The 17,077-nt window shown below is 64.1% G+C and overlaps 2 protein-coding genes across 5 annotated transcripts; one reads left to right on the forward strand and one right to left on the reverse strand.

Annotated features, from left to right (window-relative positions):
• Positions 1-97: 97 nt before the first annotated feature.
• NOXA1 (NADPH oxidase activator 1) lies at positions 98-10,125 on the forward strand. Of its 4 annotated transcripts, none has more exons than XM_039220761.1 (15): positions 458-530; positions 1,382-1,789; positions 2,506-2,751; positions 3,691-3,799; positions 5,278-5,412; positions 5,662-5,769; positions 6,661-6,720; positions 6,978-7,021; positions 7,582-7,699; positions 8,673-8,712; positions 8,924-8,982; positions 9,222-9,376; positions 9,506-9,620; positions 9,729-9,843; positions 9,929-10,125. In XM_039220761.1, the coding sequence occupies exons 2-15, from the start codon at positions 1,776-1,778 to the stop codon at positions 10,015-10,017; spliced, it is 1,407 nt and encodes a 468-aa protein (XP_039076692.1). In that variant the 5' UTR covers positions 458-530; positions 1,382-1,775; the 3' UTR covers positions 10,018-10,125. The 4 variants fall into 4 exon arrangements, with proteins under 4 accessions (XP_039076691.1, XP_039076696.1, XP_039076692.1 ...); XM_039220762.1 differs by having other exon boundaries at positions 460-530; positions 1,453-1,789; XM_039220760.1 differs by lacking the exon at positions 1,382-1,789 and having other exon boundaries at positions 98-530; positions 2,669-2,751.
• Positions 10,085-16,221, reverse strand: ENTPD8 (ectonucleoside triphosphate diphosphohydrolase 8). The gene is made up of 11 exons (XM_039220759.1): positions 16,117-16,221; positions 15,871-15,929; positions 14,002-14,148; positions 13,801-13,918; positions 12,488-12,638; positions 12,195-12,354; positions 11,869-12,099; positions 11,516-11,779; positions 11,174-11,284; positions 10,881-11,015; positions 10,085-10,796 (listed from the first exon to the last, which is right to left on the reverse strand). Exons 3-11 carry the CDS (start codon positions 14,125-14,127, stop codon positions 10,605-10,607), a joined length of 1,488 nt encoding a protein of 495 aa, XP_039076690.1. The 5' UTR covers positions 14,128-14,148; positions 15,871-15,929; positions 16,117-16,221; the 3' UTR covers positions 10,085-10,604.
• Positions 16,222-17,077: the final 856 nt, after the last annotated feature.

Consider the following 17,077-nt stretch of genomic DNA (forward strand, 5'->3'; position numbering starts at 1 on the left):
GGGCGGAAGTCCGGAGGGGCGCGGCAGAAGCGCGAGGGGGCGGGGCCGGATGCGGGGGGGCGGTCCCTGTTTGGGGGCGGAACCGTGGGCGGGGCGCGCCTGGCCACGGGCGGGGCCGCTCTGCCGTGAGAGGGCGCGCGTGCGGCTCGTGGGCTCCGCGAGCTCCCGGCGCCGCGTTCCGCGCGGACCCCCTGCCGGCCTCGGAGTGGGGGCCCCACATCCCCGGCTCCGCGGCCCTCGGCCCGCAGTCGTCCCGCCGGACCCCTCGCGGGACCCCCACCGCCGCCGCCGGCCGCGCCCCGTCCCGGAAGCGCGGACTTCTGTGGCACGGTCGCGCGGGCGCCCACGCCGCCATGCCCTCCCTCGGGGACCTGCTGCTGGACTGGCACCGGGGCGCGCAGGCCGTGGCGCGCGAGGACTGGGACTGCGCCCTGCGCCTCTTCTCGAGCGACCCGGAGCCGCCCGCCAGGATGTGCTTCAACGTGGGCTGCGTGCACCTGCTGGCCGGGGACCCGGAGGCCGCGCTGCGGGTGAGCCGGGGCATGAAAGCTGGGCGCACCCAGGGCTGGTCGCAGGGACCTCATTCTTGGGGTGGCTGTTCTCAGGCCCTGGAGAACCTTACGGTTCGCTGGTCAAGGAGCGGTGCGATAAAGACCCAGCTGCAGAGGTGAGCCCGGGATCCCCCCGCTTCATCCTGGTGGTCATCTGGGGTGTCCCCCTGGTGCCTCAGTGAATGCCTGAAGCAGGTGGGAACTGTGTGGTCGGAGGATCCCACCTTGAACGGGCCATGATGGAGGTGAGGTGCTCCTTCACCCCTCCACTAGGAGATGACCACGTGCCACACTCCCCAATCACAGGGAAAGGCTGGGGTGCTGCTGGTCAGGGGCTCACCGTGCTAACATACCTGGAAGCAGGCTGGAGGCTGGGTCCTGCTTGGAGGGGGCCTGCCTGCCTCCCGAGCTGTGGAGCTTAGAGCGGTGCCTTCTTCCGATGCCTGTGGCAGTGCCAAGGAGAAGAGGTGTGTCCCGTCTGATCTGAGTTCTCCTCTGTTTCCCAATCTGTTCCCCAAAACAGAACCAAGAGCTCAAAGTGCACACGGGCACACACACATACCTGCCTCTGCAGAAGGGGCAGCGCGAGCCACTCTCTGCCTTTTAAATGCTTTGGTTCTTTAAAGTGGGGGCGCCTGGGTGGCTCAGTCGGTTGAGCGTCTGACCTCGGCTCAGGTCATGATCTCACGGTTCGTGGGTTCAAGCCCCGCGTCAGGCTCTGTGCTGACAGCTCAGAGCCTGAAGCCTGTTTCGGATTCTGTGTCTCCCTCTCTCTCTGACCCTCCCCTACTCACGCTGTCTCTCTCTCTCTCTCTCTCTCTCTCTCTCAGAAATAAAAGAAATTTAAAAATATAAATAAATAAATAAATAAAGTGATGCATGTTCCGCAAAAATTCCGCAGCACTCTACTCGGTGCTCTGGAGCCCGAGCCCCTCCAACGGAAAGAACCAGGATCCTACGGTTGTTGAGACCACCGGTGACAGCTACCTGGAAGATGACAGAAATGAAGAGGACTAGGTGTTATAGGAGAGCGTCCAAGTCAATATTTGCAAAAACTTCACTGCCAGGGTTGGGGAGCGGGAGGACTGGGCAAAGCCTGCCGGGGTCCCCTCTGTCGTGTCTTGCCTCTGCGAACCAGTCTACGATTCCCAGGAGCAGCTGCAGTTTTAAAATGTTACCTACGAAAGGGAATACGATCACTGACAGCAGGTGGTTCAACAGCGAATGGTAGACATGAGGTCAGCCCAGTTCTCGCTTATTCATAAACCGTGACTTAACCAGAGAGAGGGGCCAGAGTGGCGAGAGAAGAATACGAATTAAATCCTCTCGCCCAATAGGGGAGGGAGGACTGTGCAAAGTCAATAAAATCAAGCGATGAAAGCACGGGCGCACTACTTGGAAGCATGGGGATTGTTTTGAAAGCAGATGGAATGGCTGCAATTAATAAAACTGTCTCGGGAGCAGGGCAGGGTGAGGGGGAACATAGAGCAGACTGTGGTCTGTGGGTAGGAGCCTACGTGAGCCTAGTTTGGTTGCTGTTCGTGGCAGGGTGGCCAACAAATGGACTCCGGCACCGAGTGGCCCCCACGTCAGTGCCTCCATGGATCCCTTCAACCTTAGGTCAAACCCAATGCTGCAGGGACCCCCCCCGTTTGGCCAGATCGAGCGTGATGCCCCTCCTGTGGCCTGTGTTTAACTGAGGGCCACCGTCCTCATTAGGAACAGACAGCACCGTTCCTGAGTGAGGTTTAAGGAAGAGCTGTGCTTTACACTCATACTAAGACTTTTGTGTTGTTCTTCCTGATTCTAACAGATAAGGAGTGTGTCCTTTTGTGTGAACTATGAGAAATAGGATTTCAAAGAGACAAAAATCTTGCCTAACTGCATCCCCCAGAGATAACTATGATGAATGTGCCACGGTTTCCTTCTGTTGTGTCCTTCCTTCTGTTTCCAGCTTAGGCTGCGGGAACCGGAATGGTGACGCCATGCGCCAGGCTGTTGTGGGGCCCAGGGGAATTCCTCGGTCCCCGTCACTGGTCATCTGTCTGGACTGTGTCTGTGACACAGGGGTGATGGAATGGAAGATTGTGGCGATCCATGGGCATTTTTGTCCCCAGGCATTTGACCAGGCAGTGACCAAGGACACCTGCATGGCTGTTGGTTTCTTCCAGCGAGGAGTGGCCAGCTTCCAGCTGGAAAGGTGAGCACAGAGGTGCCTTGTTTCTTCTCTGATGGCCCTTGGTCTCTGCAAAGTCCATTCTTGTGCTCCCTGCCTCCTCTGTCCCCCTGGATCACCTTCTCTTGCCCACCCCGTCCACAGCTTCAGGGAGGCCTGCAACAGGACACTGTGGCCGCGCTGGAGGGGGACACAGGGAAGGCACACAGCGAGCCTTGTCTCTAAGCTGACGTTCCCAGGGCGCTTTCACGGGCGTTCCCTCCTTTGTTCCTCACCTGCTGTAGCAGGGATGGCGTGATTACACCCATTCTGCAAATTAGGAAGCTTGGAGCAGGGCTGCGGGGATGGCGTACCCCAGGACCCAGGCAGGGGTGGGGTTCTCAGTGCTCACCCGGGCCCTTTGCCCAGTGGTCCTTCCCAGAGGAGGGAACTTTCTGCGGGACAGGCGCTGCGTCCCCTGCTGCGCCCGCCCCCAGGACGAGCCCCACGCCAGGCCCCATGCCAGGCAGGCAGGCTCTGGCCACAGCCTCCTCTCAGGGCCCGGGAGCCTGCCTGGAGGAGGTGGGGATGGTAGTGGAGGCCACGGAGCTTCCGGCGGTCTCTGCAGCGGGAGACCCGCAGGGGCTGGGGGTCCTGTGAGGCAGGAAGGAAATGCTCAGGGTCCCCCGCATAGCCGGGGTTGGAAGAGGGTCCGGGGTACAGACAGGGGCCCCAGGCAGCAGAGCGAGGTTCCCAGGAATCAGGGCTGGATCAGAGCTGGCATCACCTCTCACCCCGGACGTGGTGCCCCCACGCTCCTCACAACCACGTCTGCCCTTGGCCTGTGTGTCAGGACTTGAGGGCCCCCCACGTGCTGAGGCCTGGGTGACCACCGCTGCCCCCCAGCAGGTGCCCCCAGAGCTGGGGGGGGCAGGGCTTGGCCCCTTTCCCTGCGGCCACTGAGGTGCCCCTCACTGCTCGCAGGTTCCAGGAGGCCCTGTGTGACTTCCGGCTGGCCCTGGCACAGCTCAGGGATGACGCTGCCATTGACTATACACAGCTGGGCCTGCGGTTCAAGCTACAGGCCTGGGAGGTGAGCTCGCACAGGAGGTGTGGCTCTGGCCCCGGGGTGGGTGGGGGGAGGGTCCCTCAGGCTCCGCTCTCTGGGTTCCAGCGTCTTGTTACTGTCACAGGTATGGCCTGACAGGCTCCCTCTGGCCGCTGTGGCGGGGGTGGAGGAGGTGGGAGCCCCCAGGAGTGCTTTGTCCAGGAGGAGGGCAGGGGAGGGGCAGAGGGCAGACAGGGGAAAGGCAGCTGGGGTCAGGAGACAGCGCAGCTTGGCTCTCTGGTGGCTGACGCCAAGGGAGGGGGATGGAGAGGAGCCCCAGCACTCCTGGAAACCAGGAAACGCGCTGCCTTGGGTCCTTCCCCCAACAAGCTGTGTCGCAATCAACAAATCGTGGGAAAGCCCCGCCAGGTGGGGTCCACAGCCCCTGCCCGTCCCCTGGCCCGGGGCATCGCACAGTGCAGGGCGGGTGGGGCATTGGCCCGGCAGTGACCCCCACCAGGCCTGTAACAGAGTCTCCAGAGGGTGGCCAGCTGGCCCTGGGGGTATGGTGTCACCAAGCAGGCCGTGGGGACAGAGGGCCACGCAGCAAGAGTGTGCGTCTTCGGGACGAGCTGGGGGAGCACCTGCTATCTCCGCAGCAGCAGGGGGCCAGTGGGGGGGGGTCAGCTCCCAGGCCCGCCAGGCAACTTTGCTTCTGCCCTCAGTGTGTCCGGCTGGCGACAGCCTTAACCCAACCCAAACCTGTCTGGCAAAACGTCTTTTCACACGGGGGTCGGGACGGGGACAGGACAGAGAAATGGGTTCCTTGGACAGCACCCCAGACCCACGCACTGGCAGGGCAGCACCCAGATGAAGGGGCCGCAAAAGAGGTCTGGCCAGACGCAGAATGGGGGTGGGGTAGGCAGAGAGGAGGCTTCCCAAGCTCGGAAATCTGCCCCGGATTTTCCAAGCAGAGAAGTGCCAGAGCCCTGAACTGCTCCAGGTGAGTGGGTCTGGAGGGTGAGGCGAGGCCAGCCCAGCGAGCCCCACACCAGCGTCACGCCCTCTTCTGGGGCTGCTGAAGAGCCCTTGGCTGTTGTGGCTGGCGTGCGGGGTGGGGGTGGGGGGCTATGGGAGAGCCCTGGAGTGAGGTGGGGAGAGTGGCTGAGGGGCTGGAGTGGGGCAAGGGGGAGGGGCTGAGGGTGAGGCCAGGAGAAGGGGTGGGGTGGGGGGGGAGCCCAGGCCAGAAAGGGAGTGGGGGGGGCGAGGAGAAGGGAGGGGAGGGGAGGGGAGGTCAGGCCGAAGGTCTGATCTAGGAGTGAGACCTGGAATGGGACCAGGGATGAGACCGGAGCTGGAGCTGAATAGTGGCACTGAGGGCGAGGCCAGGAGAAAGGTCGGGGTGGGACCGGGGTCAAAGGCAAGGGAGGGGTGGGGGGAGAGGGAGAGCCTGAGACTCTGAGGCGGATCTAGGAGTGGGACTAAGTGAGGAAGGAGGCTGTCCTCGCCCATCTCGCTCCCAGGTGCTCTTCAACTTGGGGGCGGCCCAGTGCCGCCTGGGACTCTGGGCTGAGGCCACCCGCAGCCTAGAGGAAGCCCTCTCCAAGGGGCCAGAAGGGGCCCACACGGACCTGCGCACTGCCCTGGACCAAGTGCAGGTGAGGGGGTCAGGTGAGGAGAGCAGGCTGTCCCCACCCCTTGGGGCTGCTGGGCCCCTAGCCCACCGTCCAGGGCTCATATCTGTACAGCCCCCCCTGCCCCCCAAGACTTTCTAGAGGAGCTGGCCCATGTGCTCAGGTGGGGGGCTGGGAAGGACTTCCCATGGCCTGTGACAAGCGGGTGGGGTGGCCCCCTGAGGCCACCCCCCTGCTCAGATGCTCAGGTCTGCATTGGCTGGACCCCTCCAGAAACAGGTACACCTGCAGCCTCGGCAGGTCCCCAGGGGAGAGGTCTTCCGGCCCCACAGGCGGCACCTGGAGCTCCTGAAGCCAGTGGACTTCCTGGGCAAGGCCAAGGTCAGTGGGCAGCGTCCATGTCCCGGCCTGGGGCTCAGGGGACAGCACCAGCCTGCAGGCTGCAGACCGACGGGAGGCCAGGGCAGCATCTCCAGGTGCAGTTTACATATCCCGGGCTCTTGGAACCAGAAGACAGAAGCTACCAGAAGTTGGCTGCAGAGGAGGGAGCTCATGCCTTTTTGATGGGGATCCCCAAGGCTCCCCTGCCTGCCTCCACCTCAGCCATGCTTTTCTGGCCTCGGAATCTCCTTGTTTTGGGGCCTCTGGGTCTTCCTGCATCTCTGTCCCGGAGAGTGAGATCTCGGGGGGGGGGGGGGCCGAAGCAGGCTGGCCTGGGCCACGTCGTGCCCTCCCCTTGGTCAGGGCCAGGCAGCACCACCAGAATCACAGAACACTGCGGAGCAGGGAACTAACCCCCATGTGCACAAAGGAAAATTCACATTGACTTCAAGCTGGTGGCCCTTGGGTGGACCCTAGTACCCTCAGGTCACCACGGGCCAGCGAGCCGCACGTGACCATGTTAACAGTGCTGGCGAGGTTACATGCCACAGACACCTCACCTGTGCAAACATCTGCTGGCAGGGGCTGCGTGGATCCGTCAGTTTAGAGTCCACTTATCACAGTAGAAGATTTCTAAGAAACAAATATACTTCAAAAGTTGTACTAAAAATAGGTTAAAACTATCAGCACAGATGTTTTCCTGTATCAGGCGTATTTTACCTGCCTTCCCAGCCCCCACGGTGGTGGTCTGGCAGCCTCGGGTCAGGCCGATGAGAGAATCAGGGGTGCGGGGTGGGTGGCGAGGGCTGGGAGCTGACATCACAGCCCCCCCCCCCCGGGGGTTGGGGCTGGTGCCTGCTGACCCGGCTGTCCCCTGCTGACCCGTGCCAGGTGGTGTCCTCTGCCTTCCCCGCCGACCGACAGGAGGGCGTCCAGCCTCAGCAGCCCCAGGTGCGTGGTCGCCAGCCCCGATTTCTCTGTCAGGTTGCAGGCGTGAGCACTTCAGGCCTTTTTACTGTTAAGGGAGGAAAATGCTCTGAGCCCTCCCAGCTCTGCTCTGGAATCGGGAGCAGCGCGCCTGTTCTGTGCGAGTCCGTAGAAATCACACAGTCTTGCCAGGGGGCGGGGGGGATCAATGCCAGGCCTCCCCGCCCTGGACTCACCCACGGGTCTGCTTCCTGAGGGAGGATGGCATTCTGTGCCCACAGGTTCAGGATGCAGATGCCAGAGCCGGGCCTGGCGCCGCCCCACGGTAGGAAGGGGTGGGTCTCACCTGTGTGTGTGTGTCCCTCCTTCAGGGCAGAGGCCGGAGCCCCTGTGCACAGCTGTCCAGGGGCCAGGACTTTCACACCCCCTTTACATAGTGGAAGTGGCTAGAGCCCCAGATGTCGGGAGGGGTGTCTAGCCTCTGAGCCCTCCCCATGCCCCCCTCTCATAGGGCCGTCCCTCTGGCCCTGGTGGGCACTAGAGGGGAGTTGAGACTTTGGGTCATGATGACTCCAAGCAGCACAGAAGCTCAGAGCCAAGGTGCCCAGGGAGGGCGCTGGCGGGCCTGTGGGCTGGCACAACTACACCCCCGGCATTGCCAGACGGGAGCCTCCCAGGTGGGGCTGTCCCAACTCGGGAGAGGGGCTGGTGCTCAGGGTTGCACAGGGTGCAGGCACTTAGAGCAAGCCCCTCACCCAGGGCCGTTCTCGGCACCGCCCCTCGTCTCCACACCCTGGGCCCACTCAGGCCGTCTGCGAGGAAGCGAGCCCTCAGTTGGGGGAGGTCCTGACATCAAGGGCTCCCCCTCCCCCCCTTCCCCCCCAGGGCTGCGGACACTGGCACCGCCTGTGGTCCCAGGAGGCCCCCCGGTGCGGAGACAGAGGTCGGCCCCGGGCAGGCGGGGCCGGCTGACCTCCGTGTGCCCGTCGTCTCTGATGAGCAGGTGAGGGAGCCCGAGCACGGGAGCAGCGGCCACAGCCAGGCACTCTGCGGGGCTCAGGCCAGGGGCGTGGCCGGAGCCAGCCACGGTGGCCACACACCAGGGTCCGGGGGGGCCCATGCTGATGCTCCATGGTGCAGACAGGAGTCTGGCCGTCCTCACGGCCCTAGGCCTTGGGGGCCTGGCCTGCAGCCTGCGCATCCACAGCTTAGCCGTGGCCCTTGTCACCCCAGCCCTCCTTCCTGGATACAGGCTTCTCCCAGGAAGGTGCAGCCAGGAGGCGCCAGGAGGGGCGCAGAGAAGGGGCGCAGAGAAAGCGGTTGAATTGAACTTTCAGTTTATGGAAGGACTTCGTAAGGGAACAGATGGTCACTTCACTTTCCTTTCACTGGCGTTCAGCCGATTCAAGCTGAGCTGCCCTGCGCCCTTAGTTAGGAGCGCGGTTCTCTGCCACAGCTGTGCTTCGTCGCCTTCCCGCAGGCCGTTAAATCTGTACTTACTAAGTTCATACGTTGGGGTTTTAGGCCCTCGACCCCCTGACACAATAGTGAACAGCTTCTGCGGGGCGCTAACCAGCTGGTAAACACGCTGAAGTCCAAACGCTTCCCGTACGAACAGACTTCCAGACCCTCACCTGAAGTCAGAATCGGTCAGGGCGGCCTGGGCCCGGGCCTTGCTGGGCGCTCTGCTGCCCCTCCGGCACGTCCAGCATAGGGAGAACTGAAGTCTCGCTGGTCCCTGGCCTTGTCCTCAGGCCCCACCTGGGGCCACCCAGGATGGCAGCTTCATCCCCACCGGCGTAAGGCAGCCTGTCTACGGTCCCTCGGACCGCGAGGACCTGGCGCGTGCCCTCAGCACACCCCCGCGTGAGCTGCACCTTTGGCTTGCTGCTGGTCAGCGGGCTCACAGGCCATAGGCCCCGCCCCAGGGCCCCCCCATCCGGGCCCCTGCTCCAAGCCTGTGGCTTTCCCTGCAGAGGCCCCGAGTGGAGCAAGTTGGCAAACAGGTTCCTCCAGGTAAGGGCTGCCTGGGCTGCAGGTCGGTGGGCGGGGGGGGGGGGGGGGGGGGGGGGGGGGGGGGGGGGGGCAGGCATCTGGGGGTGCTGGGAGCAGCCTCTTTGTCCCCTAAGGAGATTGGCTACCTTGTGCTTCCCAATGGGCGTGTGGTCCCAGCAGGTCCTCAGCTCCAAACTGTTCCACTGAGAACCTGCTCTGTCAACCTCCACAGGCCTGCTGGTGGCTGGGGGGCCAGACCCCGGCCCTTCTGAAGACCCCTCTCGTGCCGGGGTAAGAGCCTTCATGTCGCCCCACTCTTCAGGGATTTGGGGCCCCGAGGCCAGGCCCCATCCCTTCCAATGGCCCTGGGGACCCCAGCTGCTGAGGAGCTTACAGGCCTGGAGCCCCAGGCCCCTGCCACCATCCTTTCCCCACCGTCACCCCCAGCTCGAAGGCCACCCCCACTGGGCCTGAAGCATGCAGATCTGGGGCTTCGTTGGCCGACCAGCTGTCTTTCTGCCTCATCCCAGGGAGTGGCCGTGGGGGCCCCTGAGTCCCTGGGGACTGTCATAGTGCAGTGTGCCTTCACGCTGGCCCTGAAGGCCCCAAGAGGAGCTGACCTGTCCAGCCTGCGGACCCTGCTGAGCCAAGCCCTCCCCCACCAGGCCCAGCAGGGGCAGCTCAGGTGAGCTGCTGGGAGGTAGGACCCGAGGGCTCTGGGACAGAAGCCCCAGGGCCGGGCCTGGACGGGGGGCTGGTGGCCCTGTGCCCAGGCAGAAGCAACCCCTGCCCACTTGGAGGAGTCTGTCTGCAGTTACCAAGACCTCAGCAACGAGGGACGCTGGGTCCCCCTCGCCAGGGAGGAGGTGCTACAGAGGGCCTGGCGGGACACGGCGGCCAGCGCCCAGGTCCTGCGGCTCCAGTGCCGGGTGAGCCTCAGGAGAGCCTGGGCCGGGGCCCCGTGCGCGCGGGGCAGGGGAGGCCCTGGGGCCCTTCTGCATGCAGCCGGCCTGCCCTGCAGCCTCCGCCTGCCACAGGGCGCCGGCGGCCGGCCGATCCTCTACCAGGTGGTGGCCCGGCACAGCTACTCTGCCCAGGGGCCCGAGGACCTGGACTTGCAGCCGGGGAACATCGTGGACGTCCTGTGTGAAGGTCAGTGGGGCGCCGGGGCTCAGGGGGTTTCCGTGAGCGGATACCTGATGTGCCCTGAGGAGTCCTGACGTCCCCTCGCATGCAGTGGACCCGGCGTGGCTGGAGGGCCACTGTGATGGCCGCATCGGCATTTTCCCCAAGTGCTTCGTGGACCCAGCTGGACAGTACGTGTGAGGAGCTCAGCACCCCCACCCGGAGCCCCATGCACCCCCAGCCCAGTGAGAAAGTCAGCCCTAGGAAGTTCCGTGGCAAGGGTTTTAATAAAGCAGCTTCTCCCACTAAGCTGTGGTCTGTATCGTGGGTTTGTCCACTGCGAGGGCCTCACAGGCTTGGGGGGGCGGGGGGCTGCTCCCAGAGAAGACGTGGAGCCTGGATGCCGCCCCTCAGGCTGAGTGACGCCCTGGTTCCGGCTGGGCACCCCCTCAACCTCCTCCTGAGGCTCCGCCGGCCTCTCCCAGGGAGCTGGGCCCCTTCTTCGGCAGTGGTCACTCCCACGTCCGGCTTGACCAGGCCCCACGTCCCACTAACACTGAAGGTCACACCGCCTTGGGATGCTGCAGGGGCCCCTGTGGCCTGGCATTTGTCACCTGCCGCCCTGGGGAGGCCCCAACATGGCCTGCATCAGTGGGGGCCATCTGACTGTGGGGCCAGAGCCCACAGGGGAAGGGGGCCCTGCGGGGGTCAGGAGCTCAGGGAGGCTCTGACCAGCTCAGACCATGGGAGCTGAGCCTGTGCCTTCTGCCACAGGGCGGCCGCCCAGCTTAGCCCCGGGGCCAGAGGAGCTGGCTTGCCACAGCCCCCAGAGTAAGCACAAGAGTCAGCGTGGCAAAGGTGACCCCGGCCGCCCAGACGCCGTGGCTCTGTGCCCGCCACTGGGCAGGAACCTCGGCTGGGATCATGCTGGTCAGGTTCAGCATGTAGCCCAGCGTCCAGCCGATATCCGTGCCGCCAGCCTGCGGGACACACGGGCTGGTCAGCTCTGTGGGCTGCTGGCCCCGGAGCCCCTGAGCGCCCCTCGCCCTGGGCCCGGTGGTCACCTGCTTGCGGAACTCGATGCCAGGCCACGTCTCCTCGCTGAACCCGTAGCCCTCAAGCAGCAGCGTGAGTATATACAGCCCCGAGGTGCAGTAGTCACGGAGCCAGCGGCCCTGCCCGGGCGAGCTGGCCTCCACCTGGGAGCCCGGGGCGTGAGGGGCTGGGTGATGCGCCCGCTCCCGGCTCCCCTCAGGCCACACCGCCCGGGATGGGGTCCCACCGAGTCCCTGCCCGCTGGAGTCTGCCTGTGACGGCTGCGGCTCAGAGAACCAGGGCGGCCCTGGGACCCGCGCACCTGCTTCCAGGGCCTCTGGCAGAACTCCCAGATGGTGGCGTTGACAGCGGCCAGTGGCTGCTTGGAGGTGAGGTTCAGGAAGTGGAAGGTGTAGTAGAAGTTGGAGAAGGCCTGGGGGCAGAGGCGGTGGTGAGATGTGCGAGTCCACACTGGGCACTGGAGCCGATGCCCGGGGGGCCCGGGTCAGAGGAGCCCTGGACCAACCAGGTAGAGTCCACACCCGCCCCCACACGGGGCCTAGAGTCCCCTGGAGCCCAGCCGCACAGAGCCCCTCCGGAGCCCAGGGGGTCAGCGCCCTGGGGCTGAGGAAGGGGCCCGGGGGGGACAGGGTAGCGAGCTCACGTAGAACGGGCCCCGCACGGGCGGCTGGTAGACCCCGTCGAAGGCACAGTGACTTCGGCCCTGGCAGCTGGAGAAGTTGAAGAGGCCTCGGATGGCTGAGACGCAGGCCCTGGGGTTCCCTGTCCCTTCCACGGTGAGGTTCCTGGCCAGGTCTGGGGGGGCTGCTGCGTGCACACAGGGCGACTCGTAGAGCGCGGCCGGGGACAGCGAGGCCCGGTAGCCGCTGTGGTAGCATGGGTGGCGGACCAGGAGGCCGGAGCTGCTCTGCACGAGGGCAGGGAGGTGGCCTTGAGCCCAGCCCAGGGCCACAGGCCGCCCCACCTCGCCGCCGCCTCCCCCGCGGTCCAGACGACCTGCACCAGCTGCGCCAGGAGCCTGTTCAGCATCTGGTCGCGCCCGAAACACAGGTAGCTGTGGGTGTAGGCGCTGTGCTCAAGTCCGTAGAGGCGGAAGGTGGCCTGCGTGCTCTTGTCCAGTATGGGGCCTCCAGGCACAAAGGTGATCTGGGTGGAGGCTCCACCCATGTCCAGGGCCCCCACCAGTGTCCCCTCCGGAGGCTGGATCCATTCTCCAGAGAAGGAGTACTGAGCACAGATGGGGGGCACTGAGTCCTGGGACCAGCCACATTGACCCACAGCCCCTGGTCGTCCGACCCCCACCCGCGGGCTGCCCACGGCACCTGGATCAGCGCGCCCAGGACGTAGTTAATGGTGATCCAGCCTAAAGCGCCTTCGTCCTGCCCGGCCAGGAGCTCAGCACCCCAGAAGTCCAGGGGAGACTTGCCCAGGACCTGGGTGACCGCCTCAAAGATGTCTCTTGCCTGAGAGCTGTTCTTCTGGCTGGACAGAGAAGACCAGCAGCCCAAGCTGGCAGGAGACCACACCCACTGCACTCCGCCCGCTCGCCCAAGGCGTTGACGCCACAGCTCATCCCCCACGGATGTGCCACAGGCCCCGAGCCAGCCCACCTCACCTGAGAAGCCTCATGCCAGCCGTGGCCCCCAGGAACAGGGGCGTTTCCTGATGCTGTGCCTCTGGGATCAGCGCCAGCGCCTCCTCCAGGCAGCCCCGCAGGCTCTCGCCAGCCTGTGCAGGATTGGAGGCATAGGAGGAGATTCCAGGCCCTGAAACACAGCACTCCAGGATGAGGCTCCAGGCCCGAAGGCTGGCTGGCTGGAAGGGCCTGTGGTAGTCGGACAGTGTCCCCCCACCCCAAAAGTTACGCCATGTCCTCACCACCGAGATCTTTGGGTGGAATTTCATTTGGAGGAGGAGTCTCTGCCGATGTAATTAAGTTAAGGGTTTAAGATGAGACCGTTCTGGGTTCCCCGGGTGGGCCCTAAACCCAGTGACCATATCCTTTTATTTATTTTTTTTAATTTTTAACGTTTTATTCTATTTTTTGAGAGAGAGACAGAGACAGAGAGAGACAGAGCACAGGCAGGGGAGGGGCAGAGAGAGGGAGACACAGAATCTGAGGCAGGCTCTGGGCCCTGAGCTGTCAGCACAGAGCCCGACGCGGGGCTTGAATCACGAACTGAGAGATCATGACCGTGATGATCATGACTGACTGAACCACCCAAGGCGCCCTGAGGATTTTCCCTTTAGACGAACCCTAAAGACCCATGTAGATTAAAAAAACCACAAACCAAAAAGCAAAACAAACCCTATGGTAAAAAGCTGATTGAACACAAATAATCACGTTATCTTTCATTATTGTGTTCTGATGCTTGTCTTTGAACGGTGATTTTGGGGGGGGGGGTGGCTGGGTAGCTCAGTCGGTTAAGGGTCCAACTTCGGCTCAGCTTATGATCTCATGGCCCGTGGGTTCGAGCCCCACACTGGGCTCTGTGCTGACAGCTCAGAGCCTGGAGCCTGCCTCAGATGACCCATTTCCTTCTAAGAGAGAGGAGAGAGAAGTCCAGACGCACAAGGAGGAAGGCCATGTGAGGTTGGGGGGGAGGCTGGAACAATGTGGCCACAGCCCGGGAGCCACCAGAAGCCGGAAGAGGCAAGAAGGACTGGGTGGGCTCTGCACCGCTTCCCTGCGGGCACATGAAGGCTCTGGCCCAGCTCCGCACGGACCAGCTGCGCCACCTTGGGTAGTTCACCCAACCTCTCCGAGCCACCCTTCCTTTAGGTTCGTTTGCTGATTTGCTAAAAGCCGTAAGTGTGGCTCCCGGCTGCCTCCAGCCTGTACCACCTCCCAGCCCCCCGGCCCGCTGGGGTCCCTCCCACCCAGCGGCCACGCGCGCCCGCCCGCCGCCCCGGGAGCTGCCTACCGACCTTCCGCCTGGCAGGCCAGGGCCTGGCTCGCCACGCCCGTGCTGTTCTCCTTGTGCGCTGGCCACCGGTACACAAAGAGGGACGTGTGGGAGGACCCCGCGTCAAACACGACGCCGAACTGAGAGCGACAACAGGGTCAGAGGGCGTGGGGCCGGCACAGGCTCAGCCCGCTCCGCCTCCCCTGCCCGCGGCCGGGCCTACCTTGCTGCCCGTGGGCAGGAGGACATCAGCGGCCTCCAGCAGGGTGAGGAGCAGCGTGGTGAGGCCTGAGGCCGCCGCGGCCCCGAGCAGGCCTGTCAGGACCCACTGCCTCCAGGCCGGCCCCATGAGGGAGGGCAGGGTCGGCACCTGCGGGCGTGGGCAGCAGCGGGCACTGGACCCCCCCCCCCCGGCCCCCCTGGGGGCTCCGCGCGTCTGAGCTCGGTCAGCAGGCAGAGCTGAAGGCCACGCCGGAGCTGGGCCTGCCCGGGGGTGCTGTGGGGCCAGGGCCCAGCCCGAGACACATGGTGCTGACGGGGCCCAGAAGAACCCCTTTCTTTTTTCTTTATTTTACAGAAAGAGAGAGAGAGGCAGAGAGAGGGGGAGAGAGAGAATCCCAGGCAAGCTCCATGCTCAGTGCGGAGCCCAACTTGGGGGTCGATCCTACGGCCCTGGGATCATGACCTGAGCTGAAATCAAGAGACAGACGCTTAATCGACTGAGCCCCCCAGGCGCCTCCCCTCCCCTCCCAGGAGGAGTCCCGGCTCCGCAGGTCAGCTCCACACGGGCCTCAGCGGACCCAGGACGCTGCCTCTCCTGCCTCCTCTCTGCGGCCCCTCCCCAGGTCTCTCCCAGGGCAGGGTCTTCACTTTGGGAGCCCTGAGGTCGGGCCCAAACCAGGTGAGGACAGGTGACCCGCTGGACATGTAACTGCTGCCAAGCGGCCTCCATGTGCCCTGGAGAGTGAGGTCAGCGGGGCCCCGAGGAGCACATTTTCTTGGAAGGAACTTGAGATCGGGGAGTTCTGAACAAAGACACTGGTCTCTATTTGAAAAGCCAACCGCTACCTTCTCTCATCTGATTCTGAAACTCTGCAGTTGGCCCCACACGGCCCCGGGCAGCTGGCCGGGGCTGGAATGCAGTTTGCACAGGGCTGAGGTGCCCAGCTCAGTGGGCTGGGCCCCCGCAGGACCCTCCCTGGGCCCCAAAAGTCGCTAAGCCGGGCCGCACACACAGGTGACCCTAACCCTAACCCACCGGCGCCTCTGCCCGAAGGAGACTCTCCCAGGCTCAGAGATTCCTGGGATTTCGTACCACACTGTGTCTCTCACAAAAGTGTAAACATCCCTCATGTGCTTGTTTCCAATGGACTGACAGGCAGGGATGATGATGCCGTTGTCCTGGGGCTCTGGCCACCTGTGGCATGGGACAGGCTGTGCGCATTAGGGGCCCGTTTTAGGGTGGGAAGAGAGAGGGGGAGAGAGAGGCTCAGAGGACTGGTGAGGCCCAGAGGGGACCCAGCCCGTGCCCCCAAACGAGAAATAAGCTGGGTCATAGGCTACATCACAAGGACTCAGGGACACTGGACACTGGCACCCCACCTCATCCCTGCCTCCAAGGGATACGGCAATCTGAGACCCCTCACCTTGAGTCCCCAGTCAGTGGGCAAAGAGGATGGGCAGACTCCCCAACAGCCAGAACACCCCCCCCACTCGAGACTGGCCAGCACTCCCAGACCAGGACAGCCCCCCTCACACTGAAACAGCCCTTCCAGACTGGGACATTTCCCCCCAGACCAGGACAGCCCCCCAAGACCGGGACAGCCCCCCCAGATTGGCACAGCCCCCCAGACCGGGACAGCCCCCCAGACTGGCACAGCCCCCCAGACCGGGACAGCCCCCCAGACCAGTACAGTCCCCCAGACCAGTACAGCCCCCCCAGACCGGGACAGCCTCCCCAGACCGGGACAGCCCCCCAGACCGGGACAGCCTCCCCAGACCAGGACAGCCCCCCAGACCAGTACAGCCCCCCCCCAGACCGGGACAGCCCCCCAGACCGGGACAGCCTCCCCAGACCGGGACAGCCCCTCACCTGGGCTGGTGGAGAGCCGGCTGCCGCAAGGAGGCCTCAGGGCTGCTGTCCTCAGGGACCTGCCAGGTGTGGTCCTGCCTCTCCCTTTCCCTCAGACCGGCACAGCCCCCCCAGACCGGCACAGCCCCCCAGACCGGGACAGCCCCCCAGACCGGGACAGCCTCCCCAGACCGGGACAGCCCCTCACCTGGGCTGGTGGAGAGCCGGCTGCCGCAAGGAGGCCTCAGGGCTGCTGTCCTCAGGGACCTGCCAGGTGTGGTCCTGCCTCTCCCTTTCCCTCAGCGAGTCACCGCCCACCTCTGCCTGGACCTCACCAGGCAGGTGACAGAGCCTGCGAACTCCGTCCACTGTGGGCTGGTGCTGCCCACCTCGCACTCACAGACTGGCCAAGAGAGCCCCACCCCCGCCCCCCATCACCCAGGGTTATGCCCTCACCTGCTGCCTAGAGTTCCCCTTCCCTACCTGCCCCAGGCAGTGACTACCCAAGTGGGCCCCCCCCTCCCTGGAGGTGCTCGGACTTTGCCCTCCTACCCCACCCTCTCCCAGGGGGAAGCCCAGTGCCTTGGCTCAGGCTAAGGGCAGGTCAATCAGGTGACCCAGGGCATGGCCAGAGCAAAGGCCAGAGGCCCAACTAGCCTGTGGTCCAGGGAGGAGGGAGATCCAGCTTCTTATTAGCAATGTTGTGCTTGGGGGTTTCAAGCATACAATAACATTGCCCCACTCTTGTGCACGCGCGTGGGCTCACAGGAGCACAGCCACAGTCAGACCCACCGGGCACCCCTCCTCTGCCCCTCCAGGGTCGCGCCCTGCCCCTGCCCAGCCCAGCGCCACCAACTGGCTCCGGTCACAGTTCTGTCTCCTGGTCACAGGGTTAGGTGTGAGGCCAGCAGCCACCGTGGGCTCTGAGGTCCCTGCTCTGTGCCAGAGTCAGTCTGCATAAACAGGCCGCAGTTTGCGTGGCCTGCCCCCGTGGAAGGCATCTGGGGAGTTTCCACTTTGGGGAAGATCCAGCTCTTCACAGCCACGGATCTTGGTGCCCAAGTCTCACCCAGGAGACAGCTGCTGAGTGTGTGACCAAGTCACGCCTCAATAAATTCCAAATTGCCTGTTTCCAGAGCAAGGTCCAGGTTCTCTGCATTCCCCCCACCTCCTGCCAGCGTTTGGAATCACAATGTTTCATTGTAGCCCATGTGATGGGTGGGCCCGG

This window comes from Hyaena hyaena, unplaced genomic scaffold (assembly GCF_003009895.1).
Source record: "Hyaena hyaena isolate Hyena2069 unplaced genomic scaffold, ASM300989v1 scaffold_911, whole genome shotgun sequence".
NCBI lineage: Eukaryota > Metazoa > Chordata > Mammalia > Carnivora > Hyaenidae > Hyaena > Hyaena hyaena.